The 17,667-nt window shown below is 32.3% G+C and overlaps 2 protein-coding genes across 3 annotated transcripts; one reads left to right on the top strand and one right to left on the bottom strand.

Moving 5' to 3' along the window:
- Nucleotides 1-251: 251 nt before the first annotated feature.
- LOC111707856 (uncharacterized) lies at nt 252-17,464 on the bottom strand (the record flags this gene model as incomplete). The annotated part of the gene is made up of 7 exons (XM_023481037.1): nt 252-343; nt 1,633-1,713; nt 13,516-13,572; nt 13,631-13,683; nt 14,046-14,565; nt 16,539-16,620; nt 17,363-17,464. Coding segments are annotated over 7 exons (987 nt in total), but the record flags the coding sequence as incomplete, so codon positions are not given.
- On the top strand, nt 5,157-13,141 carry LOC111707866 (thiosulfate sulfurtransferase/rhodanese-like domain-containing protein 3). Of its 2 annotated transcripts, XR_002766543.1 has the most exons (11): nt 5,157-5,257; nt 5,760-5,844; nt 7,000-7,078; nt 8,176-8,225; nt 8,572-8,639; nt 9,624-9,682; nt 10,444-10,509; nt 11,151-11,208; nt 11,610-11,672; nt 12,675-12,838; nt 13,043-13,141. XR_002766543.1 is itself a non-coding variant. In XM_023481049.1 (10 exons), exons 1-10 carry the CDS (start codon nt 5,184-5,186, stop codon nt 12,727-12,729), a joined length of 657 nt encoding a protein of 218 aa, XP_023336817.1. In that variant the 5' UTR covers nt 5,157-5,183; the 3' UTR covers nt 12,730-13,141. The 2 variants fall into 2 exon arrangements, 1 of the variants encoding a protein (XP_023336817.1); XM_023481049.1 differs by having other exon boundaries at nt 12,675-13,141.
- Nucleotides 17,465-17,667: the final 203 nt, after the last annotated feature.

The following is a 17,667-nucleotide window of genomic DNA, read 5'->3' as shown; positions in this document are numbered from 1 at the left end:
TAAACACAACTTTTTGCTCATGTATTTCCAAATAATAAATTATAAATAGATACAGGGCTATTCTCAAATGATGAGACTGCAGAGACAATTATTCTGAATTTTAACTGTCTGTTTCTTTATATTCAAGATTCCCTGAAACTGTAAACTTGTGGCTTTTACCAAATCATTTATTTACTTAACTATTATTTATATGAAGACTTAATTCAGCGTTTGCATCGTATTATTTATGGGTTTTCGTCGTCTATACAGTCTCATTCTTTGTGGGTAACCCTGTATATAAAATGAAACAGAATACTACCTTGAAGAACAGTTTCCTTCTCCGCTAGAACCAAGTTAACTCCTCCTGCAATAATTTAAGATGTCCGAAAATTCTATGTTTTTAATCCGAATACGGTTTTTATTTTCCCTTTAATGGCCAATTTCTTTGATGTTCTACCATACTTACCACCATAGTCACACTATGGTTAACCTGTACCAGAGCAGTGTAGATAGATATACGACCTTTAGTTGTACCCAAGGAGATATTGAATAGAAGGAGGGGACGATAGGGTTTTCTTACACTTTGCTGTGACGTTTTTGGACTGCTGAAGAACTAGTTTTTGCGTAACAACAATAATAAAGGCAGCCGATCTAATGTAAACAAACATGAGTTTGTAAACTGTGAAAGTAGTATTATCTTGTTAAAAAAGATTGAAAAATTTAAGGATTTTAGTTTTATACGAAAAGGACCTTATTACAGCGACATTTTAATCAAATTCAAGGTTACCCCCCCCCCCCTTATAAATACACCAGAGATGCCAGATGTCTGTTTATCATTTGGGTTATTGTTTACCATCTTTATTATTGTTGTTACGCAAAAACTAGTTCTTCACCAGTCCAAAAACGTCACAGCAAAGTGTACGGAAACCCTATCGCCCCCTCCTTCTATTCAATATCTCCTTGGTTGTACCAATGGTAACATGAATAAGAAATTGGCATTTCTATAGATGTCAGGAGTGGTAACGTAGTATCGTGTTATACATTAAGTGGGTATGAGAGGGTAGGGTATGATGCCCTCAACAGGGACTAAGCCCCCTCCTCTCTGAAAAGATATATAGTTTTAGCCCCCTTGGCCCTGGAAAACTTCTGCATACGCCCCTGATAACTTTATTTATAAACAATTACGTACATTCAGTACAGATGTATTTAAGTCGGTCGCGAGTGCCAGTGGCGACATAATGGTGATCAATTCTAGTTCATTATACAGTTAGTAGTGACATTATGGTAGATTTGTGTTCTTGCTTTTATTCTTATATAAACTGTTTTATTTTATGTCCTTGAAACTAATAAAAAAAGATGAAACTGTATCTACCACATTTGAGACTTACTACGTACATGTCATCCATAAATTCGCGAGTTATTTTCACAGATGAACAAAATCTATTTTTCAGCAGGATATATTTTGAATCTGATAAAACGCTCTATAAAAGGAGGATTGCTTTAATTTTGATAACTGCTCTTCTGTGTAGAGCCATTTGTCAAGGGTAATTTCTTCTAATACCGAAAACAATTAATTTATAATTGAAACAAAATAATGATAAATAAGATGACACTTTTTTTTGTTTTGTAAATCAGTATATTTTAACAAATTACCTATATCAACGGCTTGTCTAATTTTGTCTTCATGCTTTTTCTGCCTTACAACCATCGTCTCAGTCTTAGCTTTACGGGTTCCTAAATATAGGTCAATTAGGGTCAATTAGGATCAGTTAGGGTCAATTGGGGTTATTTGGGTCAATTAGGGATCAATTATGATAAATTAGGGTCAATTTGGGTCAATTAGGGTCAATTTTATTCAATTTGGATCAAATAGTCAATTAGAGACAATTTCGATCAATTAGGGTCAATAAGGGCTCAATTAGATTAAATCAGGGTCAATTAGGGTCAATCAGGGTCAATTAGGGTAAATTAGGGTCAATTATGGGGTCAATTATAGGGTCAATTTGGATCAATTCAGATCAGTTTGGATCAATTAGGGTCAATTATGGTCAATTAGGGTCAATTAGGAATCAATTAGGGTGAATTAGGGACAATTAGGGTAAATTTTATTCAATTTGTGTCAATTAGGGTCAATCAAAATCAATTAGGGTAAATTAGGGTCAATCAGGGTCAATTAGTGTTAATTAGTGTCAATTAGGGTCAATTATAGGATCAATTAGGGAACAATTAGGATAAATTAGGAACAATTGGGTCAATTAGTTTAATTACTGTCAATAAGGGTCTTAAAGGATCAATTTTGTTCATTTAGGGTCCATTTGGATCAGTCAGGGCTAATAAGGGTCAATCAATTGGTCAATTATAAGATTATTTAAGGTCGATTACTATCATTCTTTGTCTATTCTTGGTCAAAAAGATACAATTAGGACCAAAGTTAAGTCAATAAGGGTCAATGTTTGTCTGTTAGTAGCATAGTGCCCATAGAGAGTCGATCAGGGCTTTTCATCGATCAGATTAATCATTTTTTTGCGGTCAATTGGAGTCAGATTTAGTTAAGAAGCATTAGTTAGGGATAAGTCTAAACTAAAGTAGTAAGGGTTACTTTGTGAGAGCACGCTGGGTCTTTTGATGTAAATTTTACAATTAACTTATGTATTGTAAAATGTAGAAACCTGATAGTTAACAATCAAATATATATATTTTTTACAAAGCAGTACAGTTGAGAGTAAGCAAATTGAGGTACACATCTTAAAGTTCAAATAGTACAAATAACACAATTAGTTAGAAATATTTATAATCGTAAAATCTTTGAAATATGTAGGAAGGAATTCAGGATATTTTAAAATATCTTTCAAAAACCTGTTGAAAGATTATCTCATGGTTTAAGTTACACAGCAAAAAATGTGTGGAGACTTCTAGTGTTATAAGCACAGAGCAGAGATTAAAATAGAACTGGGAAATAAGACTATCCCTCGGTATGTATTTGTTCAGTTCCTTTGAGCCTAATATTGAGTTCAAAGTGTACAATTCATGTAAATATTCACAAATTACATGCAGGACAATGTATTTCACAATAATACAGTATGATCCCCGGACATATCCGTTGCAATTTTTTTTTCTATAAAAAGATGTTTCAAGGCCCGAAAGGTTTAATAGCACAAATGTGTGAAGTACACCTGCAGCATGGAAACAGTACAACAAAATGGCGGTTTTACACGTTTTTTTTACTTAATAATTCCGCTCTATATTTATCTATTCTATTTGGTTATCAGAAAGGAGGTAAAATGGTAGCATGGCTTTAGACGTGATTGATGAACAGTGTCTTACAATTATCTCTGAGTAACAATGATGATGATATCGTCGATTTTCCAGAAATGTCCTCCCTTCCTGTAGCATAAATCCGGTAATCATTTTATTAGATGAACAAGTGATAAATTTTAGCTTGACATTTTGTGTATCGGATTCGCCTCTCTAAAAATGAGGTGTTCCTAGAAATTACGTGTGAAGTCCCTTTAAAGCAACATGGCATTACAAATCTAGAAAGAGGAGACAATAATATTTTAATTAGATTTATAGTTCTTTCAAAGGACCCACCCAGCAAAATCTTCAGATCGAGTTTTTAATAGTTTGAGAGTTTGTCATTAAAATCTCAACATTTGTAAGCTGTAAGGAGGAGGGGAGGTGGCATACATTTATAAATAATAACAAAGCATTTCTTGTTCGGTTGATTTTTGTAAAAAAAAACCAGATTTTGTATTCAAGATATATTGTCAAATTCTTGGAATTTCGATGAAAATTAAACTGAAAGGGACTGTAAACGGAATCAACCCTTCCACACAAAAATTAACAATGGTTCCCTTACAAGCTTGTCTGATCAAGCAGGAATTAGATATCCCTGTTGAAAACTAATTAGATATCCCAGTTTCAGTCCTTCAATTATCATACAGGGAAATTTTCATCTTTCTAAACATCCCAACGAAAGATTTGACAGGTTTTTTTTTTACAAGAAAACGAAGTTTTCTCACATTAGTTGACATGTTTTCCAAGATTAAATAAAGAACACATAAAATTGCACTTATTTTCTGTAAGAAAGCACTTTATTTAAAATTATCACTATTATTAATAATTTTGTCGGACACAATACTGAGTTGTCACTTGTGACGTAAGAATACAGCTGTACTAAGAGTGAACATATTCTACGTTGTCGTCTAATGCACTAGAATCTTTTTGGGGAAAAATCAGAATTACAAACTTTCAAAACGGCAATATAATTCCCAGCATTGATCATTATTCAAGAGTACCGTTGTGAATCAGGCATGCCATCGTTTGGATGGAAAGTCACCTGAAATTACGCGGTATAGTCTCTTTAAATGGTGAACAGTCTCTTTAATTGTGAACAGTCTCTTTAAATGTGAACAGTCTCTTTGAATGGTGAACAGTCTCTTTAAATGGTGAACAGTCTCTTTAAATGGTGAACAGTCTCTTTAAATGGTGAACAGTCTCTTTAAATGGTGATCAGTCTTTTTAAATGGTGAACAGTCTCTTTAAATGGTGAACAGTCTCTTTAAATGTGAACAGTCTCTTTAAATGGTGAACAGTCTCCTTTTGTTTTTACGTGGATGTTGAATAACCACCCAAGTATAAAGATTTTATCGATATTGCCTGGATAGTATATATATATATATATAAAAAGATGGATATATTGTCACGGTTGGAAAATTTTACTCGAGGAGCTACATTGCAAGCATGTAACATTCAGGCAGTAAAACAAGAGTGGTCAGGGGTGTCTGCCCAAATGAAAAACAAAAAACCTTTCTTTGTGTAGACAAGTAGGCAAATGTTAGATTTTTTTGGTTAAATATTTTTTTTAGGTTTGGAAATACTTATATTGTAGGGTTTATCCCTGTTTGGCAGGCTTTAAATAAAGATCTAAGCTGATTTTGGTTTCAGTTTACAATTGGATTTAAGACCGGACACGAAAATATTGTTTTAAATGTATTATCAAATATATCAATATTACAAAGCTTCCCTTACCTAAACCATTATAAAATGTTTTATCTTTTTTCATCCTCATTTATCATCAAGAAAAATGCAATTTCGCAAAAAAAGTCCTTGAGGAAAATGTTCACGTAAAAATGAACCCATTTTAAATAATGTCAATGACGAAACTGTCTAAAAATAAAAATATCAATTTTTTTAAAGATAAAATGAATTGGTTTTCAGTTCTTGGCCTGGTGGGCCTTACTGTAGCAGCAAATGTGGAGGTTATCTTGGATGCAAGGTATCAGGGAGCCAACCATAGTTTTTTTTATCAAGGGTTAATTTCTGTAATAACGTTTTTGTTAAAAAAGCTTGTGGTTTTTATGGAGTAATCGTACAATAATGAGCAAAAAATTACCTAAAAAATAGGACTGAATAATGACAAGAAATAAAACACTCTTTAAATAAATGAATTGTTCAAAGATAAAAGAACCGATTTGTCGAAACTTTTTTTTAGATCCTTTAACTTTGCCACCTGATGGTTTAAGCCTTCGTTCTTTAGAAAAAAGAATTTTTTTAGTTGAATTCTATAGTTTTGTATTTTTGATAATTTTAATGATCCTCTTTAGGTCCCCTTTAACCAGTGAAGTATATTTAGGTCCCCTTTAACACTTAAAGTATATTTAGGTCCCCTTTAACACGTGAAGTATATTTAGGTCCCCTTTAACACGTGAAGAATATTTAGGTCCCCTTTAACACGTGAAGTATATTTAGGTCCTCTTTAAAACGTGAAGTATATTTAGGTCCCCTTTAACCCGTGAAGTATATGGGTCTCCAGAAACAAAAACCATTCTAACTGTTGACCAGGAATATGTTGATAATATACAGGTCAGAAAACATAATTTAAAGGGACTGTAAGCATAGTTTCAAGTGACCCTCTATCCAAAGTTACCAATGTCTAATTCACAATGGTACCATTTAAACCCTTTAGCTGATCAAAAATGTAGAAGATATTGTCGTTTTTTTAGATTGAAATGTGTTTAATTCTGATAGTCTCACATGTCCTGCAATGGAAATGTTCAAGTCAAGTGTAACATTGATATCTAATTCATGAGGGTAGCATTCGGAATCAAGCTTTGCCCTTTTGCATGAAGGGTCACTTGAAATTACGCTTACAGTCCCTTTCATGAGTGTTTGAAAATGATTCAATAATGTCCCATAGTAAGATTTTTAGATCTTATTTCACTCCGATGTTGTTTTGGCATTTCGCGTGTACATAGTAATATTTAACAGACACATTAAACTTTACAAAAATTTTAGAAATAAAAATAATATCTATTATCTTGCATAATACTATTTCGCTATGTTAGGTACATGCCCAAAGGCATTTTCCCAAGCGGCAACTTCCCAAGGGTATTTGCCCTAGTGGCAACTTCCCAAATGTGCAATTGCCTTAGCAGCAACTTCCCAAATCTGGCCTGCCCGCCGCGCTCGGCCCACGGTCTTTTCTAGTCGCGGTGCTAGGCCCCCAAGTCCAACATAGCTGCTAGATTAATGAAACTGAAAACCATTTGAAGTACTGCTGTACCGTTATTTTAAGCAGCCAGGGCAGGGAGTACGAAATAGAAGGGAGATATAACTGACGCGGTTCGCCCTACCACATGATTAAACATGCGCTGTAGACGAGTACTCCATTTGTATAAGAAATATATTCAGAATAGGTTATTGTATACGCGGTAATTGTACATCAGTCAAATATCTCTTATACAAATGGAGTACCGTCTGCAAAACATGGTAAATCATATGGTATGGCGAGCCGCGTCAGTTGTATCTCCCTTCTATTCCTTACTCTTTGAGCCAGGGTTAGCTGTACAATGAACATACTGGATAAACAGACGGTCAAATGGGACAGTACATGTCCTTCTAGTAAAACTAATACAATATACACATCTTTTGTATTTCCCCGGCCCCCTTTCCTACTGTAAAAAAAGCAATATTTAATTCAAACTAAAAGTTTCTGGTAATTTAATCATTTTTTTCTAGAGCAAAGTAAAAGAAGAAGATCTGACTGCAGCAGTTCTTCTGGTTGATGATGCTAGTACGGAGGAATCCTGTAATCTAGGTAAGTTAAACCAAACCAAGAAACTAGTTTTGGAACTCTTAAAGGGACTGTAAGCGTAATTTCAAGTGGCCTTCCATTTATAGAGGCATGTCCGGTTTACAAGGGTACCCTTTAAACCTTTTTCCGGACAAGGACATGTTTTGATGTTTTGTTTATGTTTAGTTCCATGTTTTGATGTTTGTCCATGTTTTGTTTCATGTTTTAATGTTTGTTTATGTTTAGTTCTATGTTTTAATATTTGTTAATGTTTAGTTCCATGTTTTGATGTTTTGCTTTTTGTTTAGATCCATGTTTTAATGTTTGTTCATGTTTAGTTCCATGTTTTAATGTTTTGTTTATGTTTAGTTCCATGTTTTGATGTTTTGTTTATGTCTGGTTCCATTTTTTAATGTTTTATTAATGTTTAGTTCCATGTTTTAATGTTTTGTTTATGTTTAGTTCCATGTTTTAATGTTTTGTTTATGTTTAGTTCCATGTTTTAATGTGTGTTCATGTTTTGTTTCATGTTTTAATGTTTGTTTATGTTTAGTTCCATGTTTTGATGTTTTGTTTATGTTTAGTTCCATGTTTTGATGTTTTGTTTATGTTTAGTTCCATGTTTTCATGTTTTGTTTATGTTTAGTTCCATGTTTTGAAGTTTTGTTTATGTTTGGTTTCATGTTTTGATGTTTTGTTTATGTTTGGTTCCATGTTTTGATGTTTTGTTTATGTTTTGTTTCATGTTTTGATGTTTTGTTTATGTTTGTTCAATGTTTTGATGTTTTGTTTATGTTTTGTTTCATGTTTTGATATTTTGTTTATGTTTTGTTCCATGTTTTGATGTTTTGTTTATGTTTAGTTCCATGTTTTGATGTTTTGTTCCATATTTTGATGTGTTGCTTTATGTTTAGTTCCATGTTTTGATGTTTTGTTTATGTTTAGTTACATGTTTTGATGTTTTGTTTATGTTTTGTTTCATGTTTTGATGTTTTGTTTCATGTTTTGATGTTTTGTTTATGTTTAGTTCCATGTTTTTGATGTTTTGTTTATGTTTGGTTCCATGTTTTGATGTTTTGTTTATGTTTGGTTCCATGTTTTGATGTTTTGTTTATGTTTAGTTCCATGTTTTGATGACCTAGAAGAGTATGTGAACAGTTCATATCCCCAGGAATGTTATCATAACAAATAGTTTATTTTAAACTTAAGAAAAATTATGATACAAATGAATCAAATTATTTTTAAAACTACCATCAAATTCTGTTTAAACTTTTAATTAAAAAGTGTAAAAAATTAAAAACCTTTAAAAAATAATAGATAAAAAAATAATTCAAAACTCTGCAGTTTAACATAAATGAAATAACAATACCTTTAAATGTTAATGTGTGTTTTTCTGAATTGTTTATGTGTTCAATTATTAAGCTTTACTTTAAATTACGCTTGTACTTATTATTTATTTATATGTATTGAATATTTATATTATTCTATCTGATCAAATATGATAATAAAACGTTTAGAAGATTGAAATATCGTATCCGGAAGATTTAAGCTTTGAGGGACTTAAAAAATCGCTGGAGTTGGAAAGGTAATGAAAAATACTTTGGGGGAGGTTAGACTTGGTAAATTCCCCTCAGCCGGAAATTTAAGAGTATCGTTGAACGAAACTCCCAAGTTTCCTTTTTGGGGTCTATGCATTTGTGTAGATTTTGATTTAAGAAATCAGAAAACAAAAAGAGAATTTTAAAGAAAATTAGTATTTCTAAACAAAAATATTGTTATCTACATAAATGACGTACCCCATTCATGAAACCGGGTTTCCGATACTAAGTTCCATTACGATACTCGGTTATGGGCGCTGGTTGTCTAACAGTCGGGCCGGTACTTCGGAGTAAGGATCAAAACGCTAAATAACAAAACGCCCAAAAACAAAACGCCCAATATCAAAACGGTCAAAAACAAAACGCCTTATCAAAAAAACGCCCAATGCAACAAAACGCCCAATGCAACAAAACGCCCAATTGCAAAACGCCCAATTACTAAACGCTCAATTAAAAAACGCCCAATGTTACAAAACGTCCAATGCAACAAAAGGCTCAAAATAAAAAACGCTCAAATTCCGAAAATATGAAAGATCCTAAAAGTCGGGGGAAAAAAATTCAGAATTTTTGGAGATAAAAAGTGTGTTATATAACTCTTAAAGATGTAACTTGAACGGCGTCAAGTATTCTCTTTGAAATGAAAGTTTAAATGAAATGAATTTGACCACAGCTAGCCGCAGCGTGAGACTCCAGAAAACTGACTTTGAGGAACTTTAACAGAAAAGTTATGAATTTCCTTGAAAAACAAATCGAACATTTTTGACTTTTTTTCACATAAAATGTGGACTTTTTGTGACATTGGACGTTTTGTATTGGGCGTTTTGTCGCATTGGGCGTTTCGTTATTGGGCGTTTTGTACCCACTCCGGTACTTGAAATAAGCCAGAGTTTCAAGTTTACTATTTGTGCTCGTTTTATTTATATAAAGTCAAATTATGTATTTGGCAATTTTTTTATATTTTATTATTTTAGAATTCTACTGATTGATGTGAGGAATAGATCTGAGCTAGTGGATCCAGGACAAATTCCAGGTGAACATTTTTGTTTGAAAATTGATTTTTTTCAGATGAGGTTTCTCTCATATAAGTGACATGCGTATTAAGGCAGGAGAAACAATAAAGAACATTTTCAGAATTCAACACTTTTAAAACTAGAAACACAACAATATCTGTCACATTATTGATTAGATTACATTTAAAATGTTACCATTGTTGAATGGAATTTACTATTTAAATATATAAATAGATGATCACTTGAAAGGAACCGTAAAGGAAATTTCAAGTAACCCTCCATACAAAGTTGGCAATGCCCGATTCACAACGGTTCTCTTAAAAGCTCACGTAAATCTGCCCCTTCAGTAAACGTAAATTCAACCTATATGAAGCATAAAGTCTGACCGCGTCAACCTTGTTGCACCGGCTAGTACTGTCAATATAGCTAGGTACAGTACAAACTGAGACCAAAAAGGTTGACCCGGCTCGGAAATTCAAAGTACTACGGCTGCCTGTGAGCTTTTTCTGATAAAGTATGAATTAGACATCAATGTTTTTAATTTTAATTTTAATTATTTCTAATTGTGGTTTAGCTTCAAAATATAATTTCTTCTGCAGGAAAAAAGAGAAATAATTATCAAAAATAAAAACTGTTAAACCCAGAAAAGCAACAAAATTTTCCAAATTAATTTGCAAAGGTTTTAAGAGTACGGTAATAAATCTGGCGTTGAAATCTTAGTATTAAAGGTCACTTGAAATTACGCTTTATACAGTCCCTTTATAAATTATATTTTTTGCAGGCAGCGTTAACCTTCCCCTTCATGAGATCCCTCAAGCTTTTGAGCTGAGCCCTCAACAATTTGAAGGTAGGTACTTAAAGGAAGTGATTACTCACCTCAAGCTCTAATTGTTTCATTCGTATAAAATTGATATTTAAAACGATGTTCGATACTTTCCCAACGGATTTTTCTCGAGGGTCAACTTCCCAGTGGTGCATTTTCCCAAGCGGCAACTTCCCAAGTTTGTCCTAGCCGCAGTGTTCGATCCCCAGTCTGTTCTATCCGTAGCGCTCGGCCACCCCTAGACCGATCTAGTTGCAGCGCTCAGCCCACCCCCATTGTAGCCTGCGGCGCCTCAGAAAGCCTAACCTAACATTTGGAAAATTGCCACTTAGGAAAATGCATCTGGGAAAACGCCTAATTCGCTAGAATAAATAATAAAAGTTTTAAATATTAAAGGTTAACATAATTTGGTTGCAAAGATATATGAATTATAAATTTGAAGTCTGGCGCTAATGTTTTATTTCTTTTTAATAATTATTTATACAGTATTATTTTAAAGTAATCTTTTGCAGTTACTGATCATAGATAACAGCTTAGGGCAAAGGGCAGTGTTTAATGTTNTATTTTGCTATATTTTAAACATCTTAAATATATATTTTGTTACATTTTAAACATCTTATATATTTTCTTATATTTCAAACGTTAAATAAATGTTATTATTTTAGAAAAGTATAATTTCACTGTTCCTGAACCCCTGGATAGAAATATTGTCCTCACCTGCAGGTAAATATTTAGAATCTAATTTATAAAGGGACCGTTATCCTCTTTAAAAATACATCTTTTCATATTTTTATTCAGCTAAAAAATACACTTTAAGGGAGTGTTTACTTTTTGAAAATACTCTGAAAATACTCTTAAAAACGGACTGTTCCCTTATTTCAAATATTCTTTCTATTTTGATTGTTCTTTTTTTTGAAAATATATTTAAAGAAATTGTTTTCTGCTTACTTATTAGAAAATACAATTATGGACTTTCCACTTATTAGAAAATACAATTAAGGACTATCCACTTATTAGAAAATACAATTAAGAACTATCCACTTATTAGAAAATATATTCAAGGGACTGTTCACTGTCTTAAAAATACACTTTACATTAATAAATATGGAATTAACTATATTTAGATCTGGAAAAAGAATATTGGTTGCAAAGGAAAGAATGGAAGCTCTTGGTTATGAATATCTAAGGTAACTATTTATCAAAAATATTATTTTATTTTCTGAAGACTCAATTTTATGCATTTGTTTAAAGGGACTGTAAGCCTAATTTCAAGTAACCCTTCATGCAAAGATTTACAACAGTACTCTAGAAACCTGTATCTAATAGTACTCTAGAAACCTGTATCTAACAGTACTCTAGAAACCTGTATCTAATAGTACTCTAGAAACCTGTATCTAATTTGATCGAAAATATGGAAGATAACGTTGTTTTTATGACTAGTAAAGTGTTAAATTTGATTGCAAGAAATGCGCAATTTTTCATAGAAATCAAAGTTATCAATTTAAAAAAATAAAAACTTCAAGTTTTAATTCATACTCGAACAGAAGAAGCTTTTGATTATGCCGCGTGGAGGTTTACTTGAGAATAAATATAAATATATAAATATTCTGCGATTTATTTTTATTCAAAAAAAACTTCACTGGAATACATAATTTTTGAAAGTTTTTGTTAAATTGAAAATATTGAAAGTGTAATGAATTTGCAACAAAAATCCATGAATAATAGATTCATGCCAATATAAAAATGAATGTATTGCAAAAAATGTCGTGACCCAATACCATGCAATTAAAATCAAAATATTGTTATTAGCCTATAGACATAAAAACCAGAATTATCAACAGGAAAATGAGCTTAAAGAAGTCAAATAAAAAATATTGAAATATAGTTTCTAATAATTTATAGGTTCAAAACCCATGCTCTAATAATCATATGATGGAAAAGATCGTCTTTAACCGTTGCAAACTAGCTTTCTAACTTGTGGTCTATCTTTTTGTATCTTAATTATACTTTTGAAAGACCTCTTGTCCTTCTTTGAAAAGGGACAAACTCACAAAGCTTGACTAAAAATAGACCGCGGTCAATTAAAGATCAAAAATGGTTGCAATTCCAAATTAATTTAAAATTCTCTCTAAAATGTTGAAAATAAAATTTGAACTTTTTAACTTTTAATTGTTTAATCTATTATTTAGGCTGTACCGGGGTAGCTTTAATGACTGGGTTGCAAATGGTGGCGATATCATTTAGTTTATTAATAAAGAAATATATCTATATTATATATAAATATATTTATATTATATTCAAATATATTTATATTATATAAAAATACATTTTGTATATCAACGATGCTGTCGATGTAAATTCAAGTGCTCCTTCACTTAGAGTTAGATTTTTTAGAAAACATTTTTTTTAAATTTCTTGTTTAACTTTGATTGCAAATTTATGCAGCAAAAGACAAAAAAGGAGATGAACAGAAATTAACACATTTTAAGAAAGACGATATCATAGGTACCTTTGTGAATTAGACACGAAGCTCTTTCACTTGAAATTACGTTGCAAGTAACGTTAATCAGATTTTTATATATTGACTTTTGCTCTTTTTATGATGTATATGTATGTTGTATGAACCTAAATCGTAATAAAAGTAGAGTAGTAATTACAGGATTTTATTTTTAACCACAAATTATTGTTTTTTTTTTTATGTGGAGACATAGCAGGTTTTTAAAAAACTAATTACTCTCCTAAAACTCTGATTTTCTATTTCCTTTATGTTGCAGCTACGGTTTCCAACGCAATTGGAATTTAATTTGCGCAATTTAGAGCCCTGTAAACTCCGCGCAATTCAAGAATAGTTGCGCGCAATTCCGGTCAACGGAATTCCGATCGGAAACCCTAGTTGCAGCCTACAGCCTGATGGTGTTATCCCAAATGACTATTTGAACTAGCAAAACTAACAAGGTTTGTGGCATCAGATTACAAAGATATAAGGATTAGAACATTTTAGTTAGTTAGTATTCAGATACGTTCTCTTACCTTTCGCCCAAGCCAAGAGCTTCTTAACACTGGGCTGGTCCTCCCCCTCCTCTTTTTCTTGAATTAAAATAAATTTTTTGAAAAAATTTGTAAAAACTATAAAAGGTATCTTTACCTAGATTTTTCAGAACCTCAACGTTGGTCATCGATTTCTCATTCTTGAACTTGCTAAACACAAAAATATGTAAATATTGTTTATACATTAGCTAGATCTAATAGTTTATCTATACTAGAAATTCAAGGCGCTTCGCGCCCTTCTTTCTAGCCTTAGAGGGCGCTTCGCGCCCATCTTCTAAATTAGTTGTGAACATGTTCTCTTTGTGTACATCGTAAAACAAAACAAAAATAATTCGCGGATTTTCACAAAAAATTTCGCGGATTTTCAAAATTTTTAAAAATTTAATGACGATCGAATTTTGATGGAGACAAATATTTGAAATTTTGATTTTTCATAAACCTTCCCTGGGGTCCCTAGATGTCCCACAAAAAATATATTGTTTCATACATTAGCTAGATCTAATAGTTTATACCTTATATTTTTCTTTACGCGTTCCTCAAATTCTGCTTCTGTTGAACCCCCGTTGGTTGTGCTCTTAATAGAAGACCTTCGACTGGAGGCAGTTGATTTGATAGAAGCACTGCGACTTAGAACTTTTTCCTCGTGTACGGAACCTGCATCTCCATTGATTACTTCATCTTGAGCTTCCGACTTAATAGAGGCGCTGTGACTAAGCAAAGCCGCTTTGATAGAAGCTCTTTTACTAGAAGTAGTTGATTTGATGGAAGCGTTTCGGCTTAGAGTAGTTTCTTCATGGTCTTTTGCTGGAGCTTCGGACTTAATAGAGGCACTGCGACTTAGTGCAGTGGACTTAATGGAGGCATTTCGACTTAGTGCAGTGGACTTGATAGAGCCACTTCGACTTGGTGCAGTGGACTTGATAGAGCCACTTCGACTAACAGCAGGTGACTCAATTCCATTAGATCGGATCTCTGACCTTATTGAAGCACTGCGGCTCAGCAGAGGAGACGAGGTATTCGCATCATGATTTTCTAAATAAAAATTGAAATAGATTTTTTTTTGAAGGTTGCAAAAATCTGATCTTAGGTATATCTGTATTAGTAAGAGTGAGTGCAAAAATCTGCAATGATGCTAACTTCAAAATACTTTTGATTTGTCTGTCTGTACTCTGTACGTCTGTTTTTCTACCCAATAAAAGTTAAAACGGCTGAATCGATCTTGCAACTAGTGTTTCCAGCAAAAATATTTTGCGAAAATTTTGCGAAAAAATACGGAATTTTAAAAAAATGCAAAATTCACCCTGTAAAATAATTAATCTGGCTGGCTGGAGCATGGCTAGCTGGATTTGGGTGAACGTAGGTGGAAGGACAGAAACTCAGAAAGGCAGAGAAATCAAACTCTCTTCATCAAATATGGTATAATAAAACTTCTCATATTAATCTCTCGGAGCAGAGAATTCCATAAGTGCTTTTGCTCAATTAATTGTTACATATTCAACACCCTTGGTTTTCGCGAAAATATTATACGAGATGCAAAATTTTCGCGAATACATTTTTTGAGAAATTTTGCATCGTTTTCGCATTTTCGCTTCATTCATTTTTGCTTAAAAATGCGAAATTTTGCGAAAAAGTTTTCGAAATACGATCGTTCGCTGGAAACCCTGATCTAAATCCCAAATAAGGTTTATGGTCGATTGAAATTTAAAATATTGTTTAAACAGTTTTTGTTTAATAAAGTGCTTGAAATCAACCAATACAAACAGAAAAAATCTTTTTTAATAATATATTTACGAAGAAAAAATGGCTGCAGTTTAGGAAAATTTTCAAATGTTAAATGATATTTCAATATTTGTAACAGGATGATAAAATAATATTTATATACATAAAGCAGAATCTCTGTTTGGATCTCCGATCACAACTGTGGGACCTCGAAACCGATTGGCGTCAAATTTTTATTGGGGAACTTGGTAGAACTGCACAAAATGTTCTGTAGTAATTGGTAAAATATTTTAAGCTGAGTGGGTTAAACTCCAGGCAAAGATTTCTATGTTCTTATTTTGAATGTTTTGTATTTCCTATTTGTGTGTGTTTGTGGGGTTTTGCAGTTGTCTATATCCCGCAGCTAAATCCTCTTATAGGATTATAAGGATATAGAGACAAACCATAATAGGGTTATATAACTTGGAAACCCAGGGTTGACTGGATACTTAACTTTCTCTTTAAAAGTGGGAAAATACTACTCTTAGAATTTTTAAACCGAGATAGAAATATATTAGAGGTTCCTTGATCAAAATGTGCGGCAAATTGGTCAAGGGATTGGATGGTAATGATCGAGCATACAGAGTTCACCAGAAAATCAACTATTTTATCCAGCGTTGCTTTTCAAAAGAGACTATTTTTCTTCATAATTTTGAATCATTATTTTTTTGATTTGTCTGTTAATTTTAATAGATTTCTAAAATCATATTTTTTAAAGTTTCTTTTCACTTTTAACTGTTCATAAACCTTTCCACACGTCATTTTAGTTGTCACAAAAAATGGGGGCTCTATAGGTTCATTCGTTTTCAAGTTTATTGGAAACATGAAAACCAAACCAAAGGAATTGAATCTTTGCCAAACACCAAAATTTTCTAATCTCTATACCTTTACAACCTGATGGAGCAAACCTTTGATATTTCAGACTCAGATTATTTGATCTAATAGATTTCATAGATTGAAACATATGTGGAGACGACAATGGGTTACAAAAATATAGGGATTAGAAAATCAAATTTTGTGGCAAAAACTCAATTCCTTTATATATATATAGATAAGTACTTGGGCCTGTAAATGCACACTATTAGGGATGAATAACCTATCTCAAAATTTCACTGATTATAGAGGCAAGAGTGACGTCTTATGCGCATTCTATCTATCTATGCTCAGAAGACGACATTTCCCGTACATTAAAGCGCATCGAGAGTAAGCAACCTTATTATACAACCTTGACCCTGATTAAAACCAACCTAGATCTGATGCAACCTCGTGGAGGCTGGCAATCCTATCCTCGGCAGTCTCACCAACCACAGTATCAGAGCTACCATCAGACTAATAAATCATTATTATTATTATTATTATTATCCATTTTGCCTAAATTAATATCAAAAAGAATAAAAAGAATAAAAACAGATTTTTTACATTTTTTTTGTAGCACAACTAGCTAGAACCAAATTTGTTAGTAATTTTGTTCGCAATTTCCTGAGGAACGAAAGTATTTAATAATTTAATTAAATTCTTTTGTAAATGTTTCAGATTTGTATAAAAAATTGTTGAAAAAGTTTTTTGTCGATTTTTTATGGAAATGAGTTTTTAATTAAAATCAATTTAAAATCAGTTTCTCTGGATACTGTGAAATATTTTAAGAACATTTCAAGAACATTGGATTGGACAGTGAGAACCTGAAAACTACAGTGATAACCAGAAATCTCTGGAATAGTAAGACGACTTTGAATATCAAGTTTTAACTTTAAAATATTCAACAACCATGAAACACAGCAATTGTAAACAGACCTATTTCACAGAAAAATAATTTCATAAGTGTCTGGTAAAACTATTTGGTTTGTAACACCATCAAATACACTTAAGTATTGCTACAATGCCGTCTTCCTATTCCATAATTTTCTGGTTATCACTGTATGCAATAGTAAAATGACATCAAAGCAATACTGAAGAGTATATTATATTGTAAGGAAGCACACAGTTTTACTAATAAGTTATAGGATCACTTATAAGTGCAATGCGAATGTTTACACTGCACAATTGCGTTATTCTGGAATTTTCTGGTTTTCACTGTCTTAAGTCTATCAAACCTGTAATATTCATCAGTCGTCTTCGAACTCTGAACAACACTACTCACGGCATCTTCGGTTACGCTGTACTCGTATAAAGATGCCTAAAGCAGTGAAATTAAAGTTAAAATGAAAAGAGTGTTCACAAAAGATGCAAAGATGTGGATTGTGAATTGATACCTAATCATATTAGCAATAGGTTATCTTTTTTTGCTGTCTTATTTTTCTGCATATAAAATGTATTAAAATACCATTTTTCTAAAAAAGGTAAAGTATCGGACTGTACTGGCAATAGAGACAATAAAAC

The sequence above is a fragment of the Eurytemora carolleeae genome, unplaced genomic scaffold, assembly GCF_000591075.1.
Source record: "Eurytemora carolleeae unplaced genomic scaffold, Eaff_2.0 scaffold789, whole genome shotgun sequence".
NCBI lineage: Eukaryota > Metazoa > Arthropoda > Copepoda > Calanoida > Temoridae > Eurytemora > Eurytemora carolleeae.
This window is presented reverse-complemented; position numbering and strand designations above follow the sequence as displayed.

Coding starts and splice junctions, on each gene's coding strand:
- LOC111707866 (XM_023481049.1), top strand. CDS start 5,184: ATGAATTGGTTTTCAGTTCTTGGCCTGGTGGGCCTTACTGTAGCAGCA. Junction 7,079..8,175: donor GGAGGAATCCTGTAATCTAG/GTAAGTTAAACC, acceptor GTTTATGTTTAG/TTCCATGTTTTGATGACCTA. Junction 11,209..11,609: donor AATATTGTCCTCACCTGCAG/GTAAATATTTAG, acceptor AACTATATTTAG/ATCTGGAAAAAGAATATTGG.